Source organism: Geotrypetes seraphini, chromosome 2 (assembly GCF_902459505.1).
Source record: "Geotrypetes seraphini chromosome 2, aGeoSer1.1, whole genome shotgun sequence".
NCBI classification, from domain to species: domain Eukaryota; kingdom Metazoa; phylum Chordata; class Amphibia; order Gymnophiona; family Dermophiidae; genus Geotrypetes; species Geotrypetes seraphini.
In genome coordinates, this window is record NC_047085.1 from 527,735,916 (window position 1) to 527,752,950 (window position 17,035).

Below are 17,035 nucleotides of genomic sequence, written 5' to 3' on the forward strand. Positions count from 1 at the left end.
TTCTCTCTATAGTGATAAATGACACGGTCTCCTCACCTCTGTCTTCCAGTCCTCTACGTAGCTTTGTGTTAAGCTTGTTTTGGGTTTTTTCTCCTTGGGATTTATAGGCTGCAAATGGAGGAGGTGCGTTCAGTGATTATTCCTCTTCTGTCCCTTCTACACCAAGTATCAGCCAGAGAGAGCTTAGGATTGAGACTATCGCTGCCTCCAGCACTCCCACACCCATCCGCAAGCAGTCCAAACGTCGCTCTAACATCTTCACAGTAAGTATCCCGTTCCTTTGCCATCTGTATACCACAGGGGAGCGTGCTAGCAGCAAGCTGAAGCTAGCCAAGGGGATGGCCCAAAGAGAGGAGAGGACTTTCGCTTTATTTGATCACAAAAGGGAGGAAGTTGGATTAACATATCCCATATGTGCTCAGTATGACAAAAAGCATATATTCATCTCCATCAGTTCCATTTGGCTAGTATACAAAAATGCTACAGACAAATATGTCCAAAATGCCGAGTATCAAACCAAAATTTGTCATCTTTAGTAATGTTCATTTTGGATATATAATGCCCCAATATATGGAGAGGTATTCTTGGGATGTAGAGTTGCCTATTTAAGGAAATACGACTGTACACAAGTGTACTACTAGGAGTCCTTGTGGCTGGCTATTTTATAAAGGCACAGAAGTGCATATGTTATCTTTTTAGATCTTCTGCAGAATGGCATGTGTTGTCCACCTCCTTTTCTTTTGCAATTTATTTGGCTTCAGGGTAGGAGTTGGAGGAGAAGCTGTCATCTGCCTCTTGAGTTGTTTCACTCCCTGTGTGTCCTGAGTGTGTCCCTCTACATCATATGCATCACCTTGTTGCTTCTCATACTTCATGAGCGAGCACCCCTAAATCTTGTTCTTTAGCGTCCCTCCAGACCAGCACAGAAACGAATGGGTTTATGCTCCTCTGCCAGCAGGTGGAAACTGAGACATTAACTTTTGGCAACAGTACAAATGGGCTGTGCAGTCCCTCTTACAATAAATCCTTTCTCAGTCTCCAGCCGGTGGAGTGGTAAGATTGTGTAGTCTGTACTGAGGTTTGTTTGGTTCTGTTGGATCTGGTTAGGGAATTTTTCTGGTCCCTATTGCTGTCCGGATAGAGCTTGGGGGACTCTCTTGAGAGTCCTACCGACCTCAGGGGTGCCACACTCGAAAGGGTCGAGTCCCTCCCCAGGTTTTCTGTGTTTAGAGGAGTCTCAACTGTATGTCTTACCATCGATACCAGCACTGAGTACAGTTTAGAGAGCCATGTGGGGTCTGCTCTAACGTGAGACAGTTGGTGAGCTGTGAGAAGTTTAAATAAAAAGACACCAGAAATAAACAGAACATAAAGTGGGCCTGAGGCAACCATTTTTGTAAGGCGTTGTGCGTTGGTTTTTGGCGCATTCAATATGAGTGCTTCAAAAAAGCAGAACAAATGCATTTTATGTGGGCGCTGAGCGGTGGATGCAGCTAACGGGTGCACAAAATGTTTCAGACACCTTAAAAGGGACCTGACTTCTAATGTTGGTGTGACATGCTCCCCTTTGTGTGCGCACTGTTCGTCGGCAGGAAATGCTGGTGATGTCTGGGCCTCACCTGCCACCCACGCTGGGGATTCCTTGGCAGTCTGGCAGATTTTGGATTGCGGACCGCCAGGGTGGCTGGGGATGCTAATGGGGTTTCTGTAGCGGCGGGGTCTAGTTTGGCTTTGGTGCCGCGTTTGATTTCAGGTGACGATTTAGCGATGGCGCTTCCCTCAGTTTGGGCGGGAAGTGTGTCCATTTTACCCACAGCCTCAGGCGACCTTCCTCCTGTCTTGGAATGACAGGAACAGGTCTTAAATGTGTCTTCTGCTGCCACTATGATTCCTGGATTTGTGGTGGTTTGGCCCTGGTTTTATATTGGCCATGTACAAAGCTTATTCTTTAATTGTCTCTCCAGACCAGCACAGCTCACTGATGGATAATAGCTCACTATGACCAGCAGGTGGAGACTGAGACACAAACTTTTGGCTGTAGTACAAGTGGGCTGTGCAGTTCCAAGTACAATCAGTCTCCAGCAGGTGGAGGTGGTAAGCCTGTGCAGACTTCCCTGAGTTAGTGTAGGGCTCTTGGATTTTGTTTTGAGGCCTTCTGGTCCTAGTCTGTGGTGCCAGATTGAGCTTGGGGGACCCTTTCGGGAGTCTGACCGACCTAGGAGGTCCCTCCCCCCCATTTCCTCCATCTCCCTGAAATTTTTCAGTAGAGGTGCCTCAGCTGTAAAGCCTTGCCACCGAAACCGGCAAGGCATAGTACTTTGAAAACCAGTGGGGTCTGTTCACTTGTAAAGTAAAATTATATTGGAAAAAATAAAAGTCCAGAGGCAATGCCAGTCTGAAGGGAAACCTTCAATTGAGGTTAATTGCTAACCGATACTTTTGTTTTCAGCTTGGTAGCGGTTTTCGCAATGAGCACTTTTAAAGGGAAAAAGTGCTCATTGTGTTCCCACCACGAGATCAATGTGACTTGTGTTTGCGGTGTGCCGCCCACCGAGAAGGTATCCTCGTTGGCTTCCACTGAGCATGCACTACATCCTCAATATCCTGATACATAGGAAAAGAGCAGGATGCTGATCGGATCCCTCTAAGAAGAGGGTCCACCACACGAGGGGGGTCCTTAGCTTCCTCTTCAAAGTGTAAAACAGAAGACACTTAAGTATGAGCTCCTGCAACTCATCCCGGTGAAAAATACGCTCAACAGATGCATCTTTGCCACCCGGCACCTCTGCAAAATTGCGAACCAGAACATACAAACCCCCGAACGGATCTGGGAGGTCTTCCCCAAGATCCAAGTCCTCATCCGGAGAAAACTGATCAGCCAAAAAGCAATCTTGGTCCCAAGACATCCGCAGCCGCTTGGACGATGGCTGAGAAGGCTGGACAGGGGAAGCCACAGTAGGAGACTGAACGGGGGTGGCCATGGAAGGGAAACCCTGTGAGCCAACCCCGTGAGTCCCGGAACCGAAACAGGATGCCCAGCTGCCTATAAAGGAGAAATTAGGTTCTTACCTGCTAATTTTCTTTGTCTCTCCAGCTCCCCTTGACCAGCAGGTGGAGACTGGACACAAACGTTTGGCTGTAGTACAAGTGGGCTGTGCAGTCCCAAGTACAATCAGTCTGCCAAATAGCCAAGCAGAACTAAGAAACTAATAATTGTGAATTATAACAGCAACAACACTCCTCACAGGAGTAACAACTAATACAGAGAAATACTGTTGGAAATTAAATAGGATAAGAACTTTCAGAAACGTCCCCATAGCTCACCAGCTATGCCAGATGAACCAAAAACCGCTGTTCTTTTAATCTTAAAAAAACACGAGATCCTGCAGAAAAAAAATGACCTCCATGCAAATCCCAAAAAGAAACAGGGCAGGGGCTGTGCCGGTCTCGAGAGACTAAAAGAAAGAAAATTAGGTAAAAACCTAGTTTCTCCTTTAATCGTCTCTCCAGACTGGCACAGCTCACTGATGAGATTTACCAAAGAAGTACCCATCATGGGTGGGACCCCTGAAGGGCTTCCACAAGCATGCACTCCCCAAACACTACATCCTGGCAAGCTTGAACATCCAGTGGTAGTGCTGCACAAAGGAACGGAGAGCAGACCAAACCACCGCTTTACAGATATCTACCGGAGGCATCAGGGAAGACTCAACCTAAGAAACTGCCAGTCCTGAGTAGAATGACCTTTGAGGAATTCCGGAGGAGACTTTTTTTTAAACAAGATACACTGAAGCAATAGTCTCCTTGATCCAATGCACAATGGTAGCCTTGGAAGCACCTTTCCTTCTATGAGGACCTGCGAGGAGGACAAACAGACGATCCGACTTCGGAACTACTGAGTCAGCCAAACATAAGAGTGAAGGACCTTATAAACATCCAAACTGTGCAACTCTCTCTGCTCCAAAGAGCCCTCTCGACTACCTAAGACCGGGAGGACCACAGACTGGTTGACATGAAAAGGCGAAACCACTTTTGGCAGAAAGGAAGGAACTGACCGCAGCAAAACACGCTCCCTAGAAAACTCCAGAAATGGAGGCCTACAAGAGAGAGCCCGCAGATTGGAAACGCATCTCGCAGAAGTAATGGCCACCAGAAAGGCTGCCTTTAGAGTAAGGTCCTTCAACGTTCAGGAGCCCAGAGACTCAGAAGACAGGCGCATGAGAACAGTCAGTACCAGATTGAGATCCCAAACCAGGACCAAAGGCCGCACTGAAGGCCGGAGCAATTTAGTCACCCTCAAAAAACGAATCACATCCGGAGAAGAGGTCAAACGCCAACCATGCAGCGAACCCACGAAATGTAGACAAAGCTACAAACTGAACCCGGAGGGAGGACCAGACAAGGCCCCTGTCCAGGACAGCCTGCAAGAAGATGATATTTTCTTTCTCAAGGGACCCTCGGCCATAAGAGGGCACCCGCTCAAACTCAGGGGTGGAAAATTTCATGGCGACACCAGAAAGTATTTCTTCACAGAGAGAGTGGTTGATCATTGGAACAAGCTTCCAGTGCAGGTGATCGAGGCAGACAGCGTGCCAGACTTTAAGAATAAATGGGATACCCATGTGGGATCCCTACGAGGGTCAAGATAAGGAAATTGGGTCATTAGGGCATAGACAGTGGGTGGGTAAGCAGAGTGGGCAGACTTGATGGGCTGTAGCCCTTTTCTGCCGTCATCTTCTATGTTGCTATATTTCTAACTCCAAGATATGAGGCAAGCAGCTCAAGTGGGAACCACACCACATGCGTAATACAACTCCTCAAAGATATGCCAAACTTGTACATAAGCCCGTTTCTGAAGTCTCCAGGACCCCAAGAGAGTAGAGATCACTTTATCTGAGTAACCTTTCTTACTTAGCTGTTCCATTTCAAGAGCCAAGCTGTAAGACAAAAGGGACCCAGATTGAACTTTGGAATGTGGTCCTGCGTCAGAAGGTCAGGCGAGAGGGGCAGCGGAAGAAGATCTTCCACGAGAAGACAAACTAGATCTGCGTACCACAGGCGCCTGGGCCAGTCCAGAGCCACAAGGATTATGCAGCTGGGGTGCCAAGCAATGTGAAGGAGAACTCTGCCCACCATCAGCACGGGAGAAACATGTACAGGAGGTCCTCCATCGGCCAAGGCTGCACCAGAGCATCACCCAAGTCTCTTCAGCCTTGAGCCAAGCAACCTAGACACTGAGCTCCCCAGCCAAGGAGACTGGCTTCTATGGGAAGCACTGTCCACTGAGACTGATCCAGACTCACTCCCTGCACCAGATTGGAAGACTGTAGCTACTAACGGAAGCTGCGACGAACTAATCCTTGAAGAGGAATGGGAGAATCCAGAGCATGCAACTGAGGTGACCAACACTGAAGGAGAGCATACTAAAGTTGGCCACATGTGAGCCCGAGCCCACCGAACCATGTCCAGGGAGGATGACATTGACCCCAAGTTCCTGGAGAAAATCCTGTGCCCGAGGACACCGGGAAGCCATCTGAAGGCGAATCTGCAACTGCAACTTGTCCACTCGGGCCTCCAGAAGGAAGACTTTCCCCAAGCTGGTGTCGAAGAGGACTCCGAGGTACTACAGGCGCTGAGACAGAGTCAACCAGCTCTTGGACAGGTTGACCACCCATCCCAGCGACTGCAGGAATTTCACAACCCCAGCCTTAACCCAGGAACTCTCCTGAAAAGACTTTGCTCGGATCAACCAGTCGTCCAGATAGGGATGAACCAGAATGCCCTCCTTGCGCAAGGCTGCTGCCATGACCACCATAATTTTGGTAAATGTCTGTAGAGCCATGGCCAGACCAAAGGAAAGTGCACAAAACTGATAGTGCCTTCCCACGATGACAAAGCGAAGGAACCGCTGATGGGAGGCCCGAATTGGAACATGCAGGTATTCTTTTGTCAGATCGAGAGAAGTCAGGAATTTCCCCGGCTGAACCGCCAAAACGACAGATCTCAGGGTCTCCATTTGGAAAGATGGAACCCAAAGTGCCGTGTTGACTCCTTTTAGATCTAAGATGGGCTGGAATACCTGCCGGGGCGAAACTCTCGAGGAGCCACGGTTTTAGCAAAGGCAGATCATGTTTGACAAACTTGCTGCACTTCTTTCAGGGAGTAAACAGACAGATAGACAAGGGCGATCCAGTCGACATTGTATATCTGGATTTTCAGAAGGCGTTCGACAAGGTTCCGCATGAACGACTACTTCGGAAAATTGCAAGCCATGGAATTGAGGGTGAAATGCTCAAGTGGATTAAAAACTGGCTGGAGCATAGGAAACAGAGAGTGGGGTAAATGGACAATACTCGGACTGGAAGAGCGTCACCAGTGGGGTGCCGCAGTGTCAGTGCTTGGACCCGTTCTCTTTAACATCTTTATAAATGATCTGGATAGCTACATAGAGAGGCAGAGGGAGAGAGAAGCCAAAGGGGAAAAAGCAGATAAAACAGCAGGAGAGAGAAGCAGAGGCAGGAGACCAAGAGGGGAAACTGGGCCTCTTCTCTCTCGAACAGAGGAGATTGAGAGGGGACATGATCGAAACATTCAAAGTACTGAAGGGGATAGACTTAATAGATAAGGACAGGTTGTTCACCCTCTCCAAGGTAGGGAGAACAAGAGGGCACTCTCTAAAGTTGAAAGGGGATAGATTCCGTACAAACGTAAGGAAGTTCTTCTTCACCCAGAGAATGGTAGAAAGCTTTAACACCCTTCCAGAGACTGTTATAGGGGAAAACACCCTCCAAGGATTCAAGACAAAGTTAGACAAGTTTCTGTTGAACAAGAACGTGCGCTGGTAGGGCTAGTCTCAGTTAGGGTGCTGGTCTTAGACCAGAGGGCCACCGCGTGAGAGGACTGCTGGGCATGATGGACCACTGGTCTGACTCAGCAGTGGCAATTCTTATGTTCTTATGAAAAGCCCGCTTCTTCCATGCGGCCTGACAAGCAGAAGAGAGGAAACATAGAAAATGATGGCAGAAAAGGGCCACGGCCCATCTAGTCTGCCCACACTAATGGCCCACCCCCTAACTACCTCCATGAAGAGATCCCACATGCCAATCCCATCTTTTCTTAAAATCTGGCACGCTGCTGGCCTCAATTACCTGTTGTGGAAGATTATTCCAGCGGTCAACCACCCTTTCGGTGAAGAAATATTTTCTGGTGTCGCCATGAAATTTCCCACCCCTGATTTTCAACGGATGCCCTCTTGTTGCCGTGGGTCCTTTAAGGAAAAAGAGATCCTCTTCCACCTCGATACGGCCCGTAACAGATTTGAACGTCTCGATCCGGCAAGGACCGAGAAACTCCAGAGCATAACCATCCTGAATCACTTCCAGGACCCACTGATCCGTCATGATTGTGCCCCACCCCTGGCAAAACTCCCGCAATTGGCCTCTCACCAGCACCAGGGGAAGGGCCCACAAAGAGTCATTTCGCTGGACAGGTGGCAAAGGGGCTGCTGGAGGAGTTCTCATCCTCTCCAGCAGGCCCCCCGAAAGGACTGCATGCGCTGAAAAAACAGCTCCAGGGAGACCCGGTGGAAGGAAACGAAGGCGCCCCTCGATCAGGGCGGTAATAGTGAAAATTATGTAAACACTCCTGAGCAACACCCCCACCCCTGGCCCAGGCGGGCAAGCGTGGTCCTCAGGAAGATGGGGCATCTTAGAATCAGTCAAGGTATGAACCAACATAAGAATAGCCTCACTGGGTCAGACCAATGGTCCATCAAGCCCAGTAGCCCGTTCCCCCGGTGGCCAATCCAGGTCACCAGTGCCTGGCCAAAACCCAAAGTGTAGCTACCGATACAGGGCAAGCAGTGGCTTCCCCTGTGTCTTTCTCAATACAGGTAACAGACTATGGACTTTTCCTCCAGGAACTTGTCCAAACCTTTCTTAAAACCAGCTACGCTATCCACTCTTACCACATCCTCTGGCATCGCATTCCAGAGCTTAAACTATTCTCTGAGTGTAAAAAAATTTCCTCCAATTGGTTTTAAAAGTATTTCCCTGTAACTTCATCGAGTGTCCCCTAGTCTTTGTAATTTTTGATGGAGCGAAAAATCGAACCACTTGTACCCGTTTTACTCCTCTTAGGATTTTGTAGATTTCAATTATATCTCCCCTCATATCTAGATCCTCACCAAACAGGAAAGACACCCAAAAAGGAAATTTCATAAGCTTAGCCTTAGATTCCATGACAGCCAACCAACCCCAGAGTAATAGGGTATGACAAGCTGTCATGACGAGTGGCCACACCGAGAATCATGGACTTGGCCGAAGCCTGCAGCAGATCATACGTGGCATCTGAGAGATAAGAAACGCCCATCTCAATCGTAGCTACCTCCTGATCCACTAAGGACCAGTCATTAGACTCCCAATCAAACTCTGCTTAAGAAGAAACTCAATCCTACGATCCTCAGAGTCCCGCAAAGCCGAGCTGCTTTCAATCTGCACCGTATGCCGACGCACAATGGCCGATACCACTGCATCCACCACAGGCATCTTCAAGGTATCCCTGTCCCCCTCCGGGATGGAATACAAGTGAGCCATAGACCGTGCAAAACGAAAAGGTGTTACCGGCACCTTCCATTGTGCGAGCACAATATCCTGAATATCCTGATGCATAGGAAAAGAGCGGGAGACTGAGCGGATCCCCCGAAGCAAGGGGTTCACCACACATGGGGGCTCCTTTGCATTCTCTTCTAAATGGAAACTGACAAAACCTGAAGAATAAGCTCCTGGAGCTCTTCCTGCTGAAAAATGCGCACCACTGACGCATCCTCGCCAGCTGGCGGCTCCATAAAACACCCGCCAGCGACATCCATCCCCCTGAGAGGATCATGGGGGGGGGTTCACCAAGGGGTCCAAGTCCTCATCAGGCGAAAATGCCTCCCCAAACAAAAAATGATTGTCCCACAAGACCCTCAGCTGCTTGGACAAAGCTGAAGGGGCTGAATGGGGATGGACGCAGAGGGCGAAAGACCCCCTGAAAAACTCGAGACCACCGGGGAGGAAACAGGACCCCTGGCCGCCTGAACATAAGCCTTGCACAAGGCTTACACAAATTTGGGGGAAATCCCCCTCGCGACAAACTCTGATTTTTGCAGGTCAATAGCTTGGCTGTACCATCAGTAAATAAAACTAAATGGGAGGCATTCTTTTTCTTAGAGTTTCTTTTAGTTTTTATTTATGCAATTTTAATATAATCTGCTGAGAACTTTTGTAAGATTTGGCGGAATATCAAATTTTAATTAACATAAACTTGAGAATATATGTTTGTTGTCCTCGGATAACACCTGTAACAGGTAAGTAACTGTGCTTTAGTGCATTTGAGTCAAGTATTGTATTGCTCTCTCCCATCTTCTATCCCCAGCTACTAACTCAGACTCTGAATTCTGCATTATTTGTAGCTTAGTGTATAAGAATATAAGCATAGTCTTACTGGGTCAGAACAAAGGTCCATCAAGCCCAGTAGCCCGTTCTCACAGTGGCCAATCCAGGTCCCTAGTACCTGGCCAAAACCCAAGGTAGCAACATTCCATGCTACCGATCCAGGGCAAGCAGCAACTTCCCCCATGTCTTTCTCAATAACAGACGATGGACTTTTCCTCCAGGAAATTGTTCAAACCTTTCAGAAAACCAGGGGATGGGACTTGTTACAAACAAAGCAGTTTATATATTACATCAGATACTTATTTTATCCCAGGACAAGCAGGCAGCATATTCTCACATGTGGGTGACGTCATCCATGGAGCCCCGGTACGGACAGCTTTAAAAGTGCATCGCCACTTTAAGAACTTATGAAAGTTTGCGAACTGCCTGCACTGTGTTTGCGTGAGTACCTTCCTGCCCTACACAAGCTCACGGCTCCTCAGTTCTTAGTTTTCCGCAGAGCTAAGAAGTCGTATCTCTGAACGTTGTTCAGTTTTTTTACCATTTGAATTCCCGCTCTCACCTTTTTTTTCTTAATTTAAGTTTACTTCTTTTAAAAGAAAAGAAAAAGAGGAACCTTTTTTTCCTCGGGGGCTTCAGTCGCCGAGACCTTTATTTTTCCTCAGCCATCGATTTGGCTGATACAGTCTCTTTGACCTTTTTTCAGGCTGCTAATGGGCTTTAAAAAAAAAAAAAAAAAGTGTTACAGGTGCTGAAGGCCAACCTCTCTTCCCAACAGGTGGTGCTTCAAAGTCCTTTTGCCCAGAGCACCCAGTGGAATTTGTGCCTGGTGTACTACCCTGTAGAAAGCTTCGATAATCAGCCATAAACTTCAACAGGAAAGATTGTTTGGGACTGGCATGAGCATCAATCAGAAACCTTCATTGTCAAAGACATTGACATTGACACTGGCATCAGGAGACATCACTCCATTTGGTAAGCCAGTTCAGAGGCCGCCAGTTTCCCAGTTGGCGTTGTAGGTCACTTTGCATCAAGTCTATTGATGACACCCAAGCATCTACGACCACCTTCCAGCTTGCCTCAACCTCGAGGTGTGCATCCTCATTGAGGTCACCCTCTTGGGGGCAAGCTGCAGCACCTATGGTACCGCCAGATAAGCCAGAGGGTACTAGTGCTTTCCTTCTGTGTACAGCTTGATGCGTTTTTCTGAAGAGATTTGGGTGATGCATTTAAACTGCTTACCCCAGTAACGACTCCTTCATTACCAGTCTAACCTAAGTACATGGCTACCAGGTCCTTCGGTACCGCAGCTGGTTTCTCCGAAGCGACATCGACGTTCCACTCTCAACACCAGTCCAGTTCTGCATTGACAATCCAATGAGCATCGTTTCTTCTTTCATGCTTTGAAGAGAAATCTTCGCTCTCTCACATTCTTTGAAGAGAACAAGAGCTTCATATCGTACCTCTTTTTACTCATTGGACCGGTACTGGACTCGATGTATGTATCGATCTTCTCGATGCATTTCTTCACTGAGGCCTTCATATCCCTCGGGCTTACAGTCTGATTCAATTGAGGACTTCCCTGAGTCTACAACAGTCTCCACTCAAGTGTTCACCAACAACTAAATCTTCTACTGAAAGACTTTTTGTCACTATATTTATTAGGCAGTTGGGGAAAGAGCTATCACTTGAGCTAGAAGCTGATTCTGTCTACAGTGCTGAATACTTGGAGAACTTAGATTATGATCAACCTTCTAATAGAATTTCTCTGCTGTTCCTCTTTCTCAGCCTCTTCCTCAACCAATCGGAGCTTGGCTCCAACTGAATTATCCCTGTTGGGAACTCATAACCATATCTAGATTCTAAAGGTCATTCGAAAGGGATGCTTTCTTCATAAGAACTAGGAAACGCCCCCTACTGTTACAGGGGCTCCTAGAAACTTTGACTTTATATATAAATATCAGTCACTAGTGTTAGAGTTGACAAAAAAAAGTCTACTCCATTGAGATTCTATTCCTCAGTGCCATCAGCGCGTGAAATGAGCACTATGGGCACATTTTGACGTCCCTTGTACCAGTACTCCATGTTGGTGATCAAAATGCCAAATCACAATTTCTGTATCTCCTGCTATGTGAAGCATCTTGTTCGGAAATTGCCTTCTTTTGATAGATGCCTTCTTTCTCAACATCTAAAGGAATTTCATCATATTGCTCGATCCTTTCCCCTACCTAGAATGTACCAGGTTGGATCCGCTTATCAATGGTCTAAGGAGGAATCTAACATAGGTGTAGAGTCTTTAAATTTAGATTCCTCCACATGGTATTCAGCAAGCAACTTGACATGCATCAAACGAATTGCAACTGCTTCAGGATTCCACCATGAGGCATAGAGCCTGTAAGGTGGCTCTTTCCTGTTGTTTCGATATTATTTTACATGAAATGGCGGGATCTAACGAGTGTAGAGCCTGTAAGTTAGATTCCAGCCATGTTAAAACCTTCCACTGTTTTATCCTCGAAGCAGAATCAACCAGGTATTTTTTCTTGCAACATGTCTTCCACTGTTCCATCAATGTTTATACAGTTTATACCTTCTAGAAGACATCCATTTACTTTAAGTCTTTTTCCTTACATCTGTTCCTTAATGAACATTTGCCACATTTTTACTCCATCATCTTTTTGATTCTAAAAGCCTGGAGGTTTGGGAGTGGCTGTAGGGGGGGGAGGAGGCCAATACATCTTTAAAAAAAAAAAAAAAATTTTTTTTTTTTGAGAATGACTTTCCCTTCACTTAATCACTATGTCTCCAGATCTCCAAGAGAGTCTCTTTTTAAGTCGTCTCTTCTTCTTCGGGAGATGGTATCCCTTCTCAAAGAAAAGTTTCACCTCTGTAGAAGAACCGGGGTTTTTACTTCCGGTATTTCCTCATCCCAAAAGTGAAGGAAGGTCTACAACAAATTTTAGACTTCAGGTGCCTGAACAAATTTCCACTGGGGGGGGAAGTTTCATATGTTGCCTCTGATAACTTTATATTCCCTCTCAGATTGCAACGACTGGCTATGCTCCCTGGTTGTAGTTACAGCAGCGTTACAGATGCAGGGTCTCCAGGTTTTCCCTGTCTGATTGATTGCCTCATCAATGATCCAGCCTCGCAACGGGTCCTTGCAGTGACTCAGTTCACAATTATCTTCTTTTAGCAGTGGAGATTCAAAATCTTTTTTCCCCAAATCTCAACTTTGACTTTCTTAAAATCTGCAATTTATCGGAGCTCTGCAACACACTTTATTTCAGAATGTTTCTCCCTTAGCAGACAACAAAATTTGATTCAGCTTTGCGAGCAGACTTATCTTCTCCCATCAATCTTGGCCAGACATCTGATGGTATTCCTAGGTCACATGACTTCAACGATGCATGTTACTCCGTTTACGAGACTTCATCCCAAGACTCCTCAATAGACTCTTGCATGTCAGTGGTTTCAAGCTCGCAACCCGTTGTCTCAACACATTACACTTTGACAATCTCTGATTTGATTTGATTTGATTTCTTATATACCGCTATACCATGAGGTTCAAAGCGGTTTACAATGAAGATAGATTAAAGATACATTAAAATAAAATAAATAAAAATGGTACTTTGGATTTCCCTAGCTGTCCCGAAGGCTCACAATCTAGCTAATCTCTGCAGTGGTAGATGAGCTCTTCCTAACTTTCCAGGGTTTTTTTGTTCTACACATCTCAATATCAGAAGTTTCTGTCTACACATTTGTCCTCCTACACTTGCGGGATTTATCTGGACGGTCTTCACATTCAAAGTTGCTAGTCTACCTGAGCCAGTTTTTCTATCTATATCTTTTGGAACTCAGAGCGATCTTTGATGCTCTCAAAACATTTCAGCACATTGTGACTAACTATGTCCTCCTAATTCCCATGGACGTTCAATGTATTACATAAACAAGCAAGGAGCCACATGTTCTCCCCTTCTTTGTTGGGAGGCCAAGAAGACTTGAAACTGGGCGATTGCTCGCAATATAATTTTGAAAGCAGAATACATTTGAGAGAAGCAATATTCTCTGGCAGATGGATTTAGCAGGTTTCTTTAGCCACACGAGTGGACGCTCAAATCTGCAGTTCTGCATCACATATTCTCTCTTTGGGGAACTCCTCAGATAGACCTATTTGTGTCCCCCACAATCACAATTTTGCTCCAGGCAGTATTCTCCCTAACGCCTGGAACTAGAGAATGACACGGGGAAAAAATCTGTCACCGCCCCGTCCCCGTCCCCCCATCCTCTGCACCGCCCCGTCACTGCCGTTCCCTTCACCGCCCCGTCACCGTCACCGCAGCATTCATATAAGCCTTACTACTGTAATATTTAGCTTATTCCTTTCTTATAAATCAAAGTTCCTGCTGCTGAACTAGAGAAAGAGATGTTAGCTGGTAGGGCTTTGTTTATAAATTTTTATCAACACAACTAATATACTACTTTATCCTAAAGCAAAAAATAAATAAATATAATTTTTTTTTCTACCTTTGTTGTCTGGTTTCTGCTTTCCACATCTTCTCATTCAATTCCTTCCATCCACTGTGTGTCTTCTCTCTGCGTCTTCCATTTGCTGTTAACTGTGCCTCTCCCTTTACACCCCCCCCAATTGGTCTAGCACCCATCTTCTTCCCTCCGCTTCCCCATAGTCTGGCATCTGTCTTCTTCCCACTCTGTCTTCCACATTTCCCTTCAGGGTCTGTTCCTCTCCACCCTCCTTCAATGTCTGTTCTATTCCTTTCCACCACCACCCTTCCCTCCCTCCTTTACCATCTGTTCCTTTCTACCACCCTTCAGCTCCTCTCATATGGCCTATCTATCTACCTTCCTCCCTCTTATTTTCGTGGAACGTTACAATGTAATTTGTGCAAGCCACTGGAGCCTGCGAGCTCGGTCTCTGTCTCATCCCCACAAACCATCTCGCTTCTGTGTTCCTATTTTCCCCATTTCTGATATCTCCCCTATGTATGTGCCATTGCCCCCCCCCCCCCTGTGTCCATATACCATCCCCATGGCATGTCCCCTTTATGTCTCTGTCCCTATGCCCCATGCACATAATTTCCCCCATGCACATAATTTCCCCTCTTTCTGTTACCTTCCTGTGTCCAGATTTCCCCTATCTTCCTCTTCCATACCAGTGTGTGTCTGCTTTTCAACCCCATCTAGCTTCTCTCCCTCTTTCTTCCTCCCCCCCTGCTTCCAGCATCTGGCTCACCTGCCTGTCCTCCCCTTTCTTTCCTGCTGTGAATTTTTCTTTCCCTCTTCATCCCCTTGGCCCAGAATCCTTTTCCCTTTCAATCCCTCCTTCCAGTGTGAGCTGGAACTGGCTGACAATATTATATTTTGAATAACTAATTTGTTTGAGGTGTTGGCTAAGGTTGGTTAACAGATCTTTGAGCAGGCCTGGTTCAGGACCTAAATGAGGAAAGCCTGTTCCTGCTTTCTGCTCGAACCCTCGTCTCACCACTATAAAGAGCACGTTGATTAGATAAAACTATTTCACAATTAAAAAAAAAACAACAAATACTGCTGTCACGCTGAGGGATGAAGGTCAGAGAAGGAATTATAGGATTCCAGAATCATTGGGGGGGGGGGGGGGTTATAAAAATCAGATCACCAATCTGACCAAAATAAAACAACAAAATGGGACAACAAACTCCTACAAGAAATGCTAAACAGAGGCAGTAACACGAGTGATCGCGCGGTCCCCACAGCCCCCACCCGCCCGATGGTAGCGTTTAGTCCGCTCCCTCCCTCCAGCTCACCTTAGTTTGCAGGCTTTCTTTTTCGGCGACCTGCACGCTTTCAAAGAGCAGCGCATGCGCGGCTGCTCAGTGTTCAATCTTCTGCTCTGCTGCAACTTCCTGTTTCCGGTTGCGTCAGAGCAGAAGATTGAATACTGAGCAGCCGCGCGTGCAGGTCGCCGAAAAAGAAAGCCTGCAAACTAAGGTGAGCTGAAGGGAGGGAGCGGGCTAAAGGCTACCATCGGGCGGGTGGGGGCTGCGGGGACTGCGCGATCTTTGATGCCTCACTGCGGAGACAAGACCATTCACCGCTCCACGGGGCGGTGAATGGCCTTGTCCCCATCCCTGCAGCCACTGCTATATTTCTTTCCCCGTTTCGGCGGGTTACCCGCGGCTAAATGCGGTAGCCGTGGGTAAACCGCCACCGTGTCATTCTCTACCTGGAACCTGATGCCTTTCTTCTGAATTGGACACTCTAGTTTGTTTATGCATTTCCTCCAATCCCTCTCATCTTTGAGATGCTTGTCAAACTCAATCAGAAATTTGCCACCATGATTTTGTTGGCCCTCAGTGGCCCATGTATCTTTGGTTTTCCCTTCTACCTCAGCTTGATATCAAGGAACCAATGTCTCTTCAGACTTTTCCATCTCTTCTAATGCAGCATCACGGATTTCTTCTGCATTTCAATCCTCAGGCTTTACACCTGGCAACTTGGTTCCTCTCGGATTGACATGGACTGAGTTTTATCTTTCTCATCCTGTCAGACGTATTTTAGAAGCGGCTTGAAAACCGTCTACACAGTAGTGTTACCAACAGAAATGGAAGCGTTTTTCCACTTGGTGTATTTTTCATTATGTTGCTGTATCCACCTCTATATCTACAGTATTGGATTTCTTCTACATTTATCCAATTTAGGCTTCAAGAGCACTTCGATTCGAGTTCATCTCAGTGCTATCAATGCTTTTCACAGCCCAGCTGATGATAAACATCTAACTGCTCATCCTTTTGTGTCCAGAGTCATTATCAAACCTTTTAAGGTCAAACCACTTCCAATTGTTCTCTTTAGACTTATCTGAAATACCTCACTTGGATAGTGTTTTTTTCTCATCTCTCTTATCTCTGTTCGAGAAATGAAACTGGTGGTGGATCTACTGTTCACAGCGTTTCATCATGACAAAGTTGTGCTCAGCACCCATCCTAAGTTCCTTCCAGAAGTAGTCATGGAATTCATCTAAATCGATGTACCGTATTTCAAGTGCTCTTTCCTAAGACTCATTCTCATTCTGGAAAAACAGTTCTTCATACTCTTGTTTCCAACGAGCCTGGGATTCCTTCTTACAGAGAATTCAGCCACATAGAGTATCTCTCAACTTTTCGTCTCCTTTAATCCTTATAAGTTGGGATGTCCTGTATCTAAGAAAATTATTGGGTTAGCGGTTTGTATCGTTTTCTCTTATGCTCAGGCTGGGCTGCAACTGGGAGTTGCGTCACAGCCCACAAGATCTGAGCTATGACAACTTCTCTTGCTTTCCTACACTCAACTCCTATTGATGGAATATGTAAACTGCTACTTGGTCCTCAATTCATACATTCACATCTCACTACTGTCTGGAATTCAATTCCAAACGGGAGGGTCACTTCGGCCAAGCAGTATTGTAAAATTGTAAAATGACCAACACTTCCTCCATCCCATTCTAGTAAGCTAGGGAGTTCCACATCTGAGAATATGCTGCCTGCTTGTCTTGGGATAAAGTACAGTTACTTACCGTAACAGGTGTTATCTAGGGACAGCAGGCAGATATTCTCACAATCCACCAA

The 17,035-nt window shown here is 46.4% G+C and overlaps 1 protein-coding gene across 2 annotated transcripts in view; it reads left to right on the top strand.

The window, feature by feature from the left end:
* The window catches only part of AGAP3 (ArfGAP with GTPase domain, ankyrin repeat and PH domain 3), a 597,692-nt gene that overhangs the window by 189,923 nt on the left and 390,734 nt on the right, over window positions 1-17,035 (top strand). For both annotated transcript variants that reach the window (XM_033932747.1, XM_033932746.1), the window contains exon 8: window positions 108-263. In XM_033932747.1, the coding sequence (XP_033788638.1) occupies window positions 108-263 (156 nt within the window). The remainder of the gene's footprint in view (window positions 1-107; window positions 264-17,035) is intronic.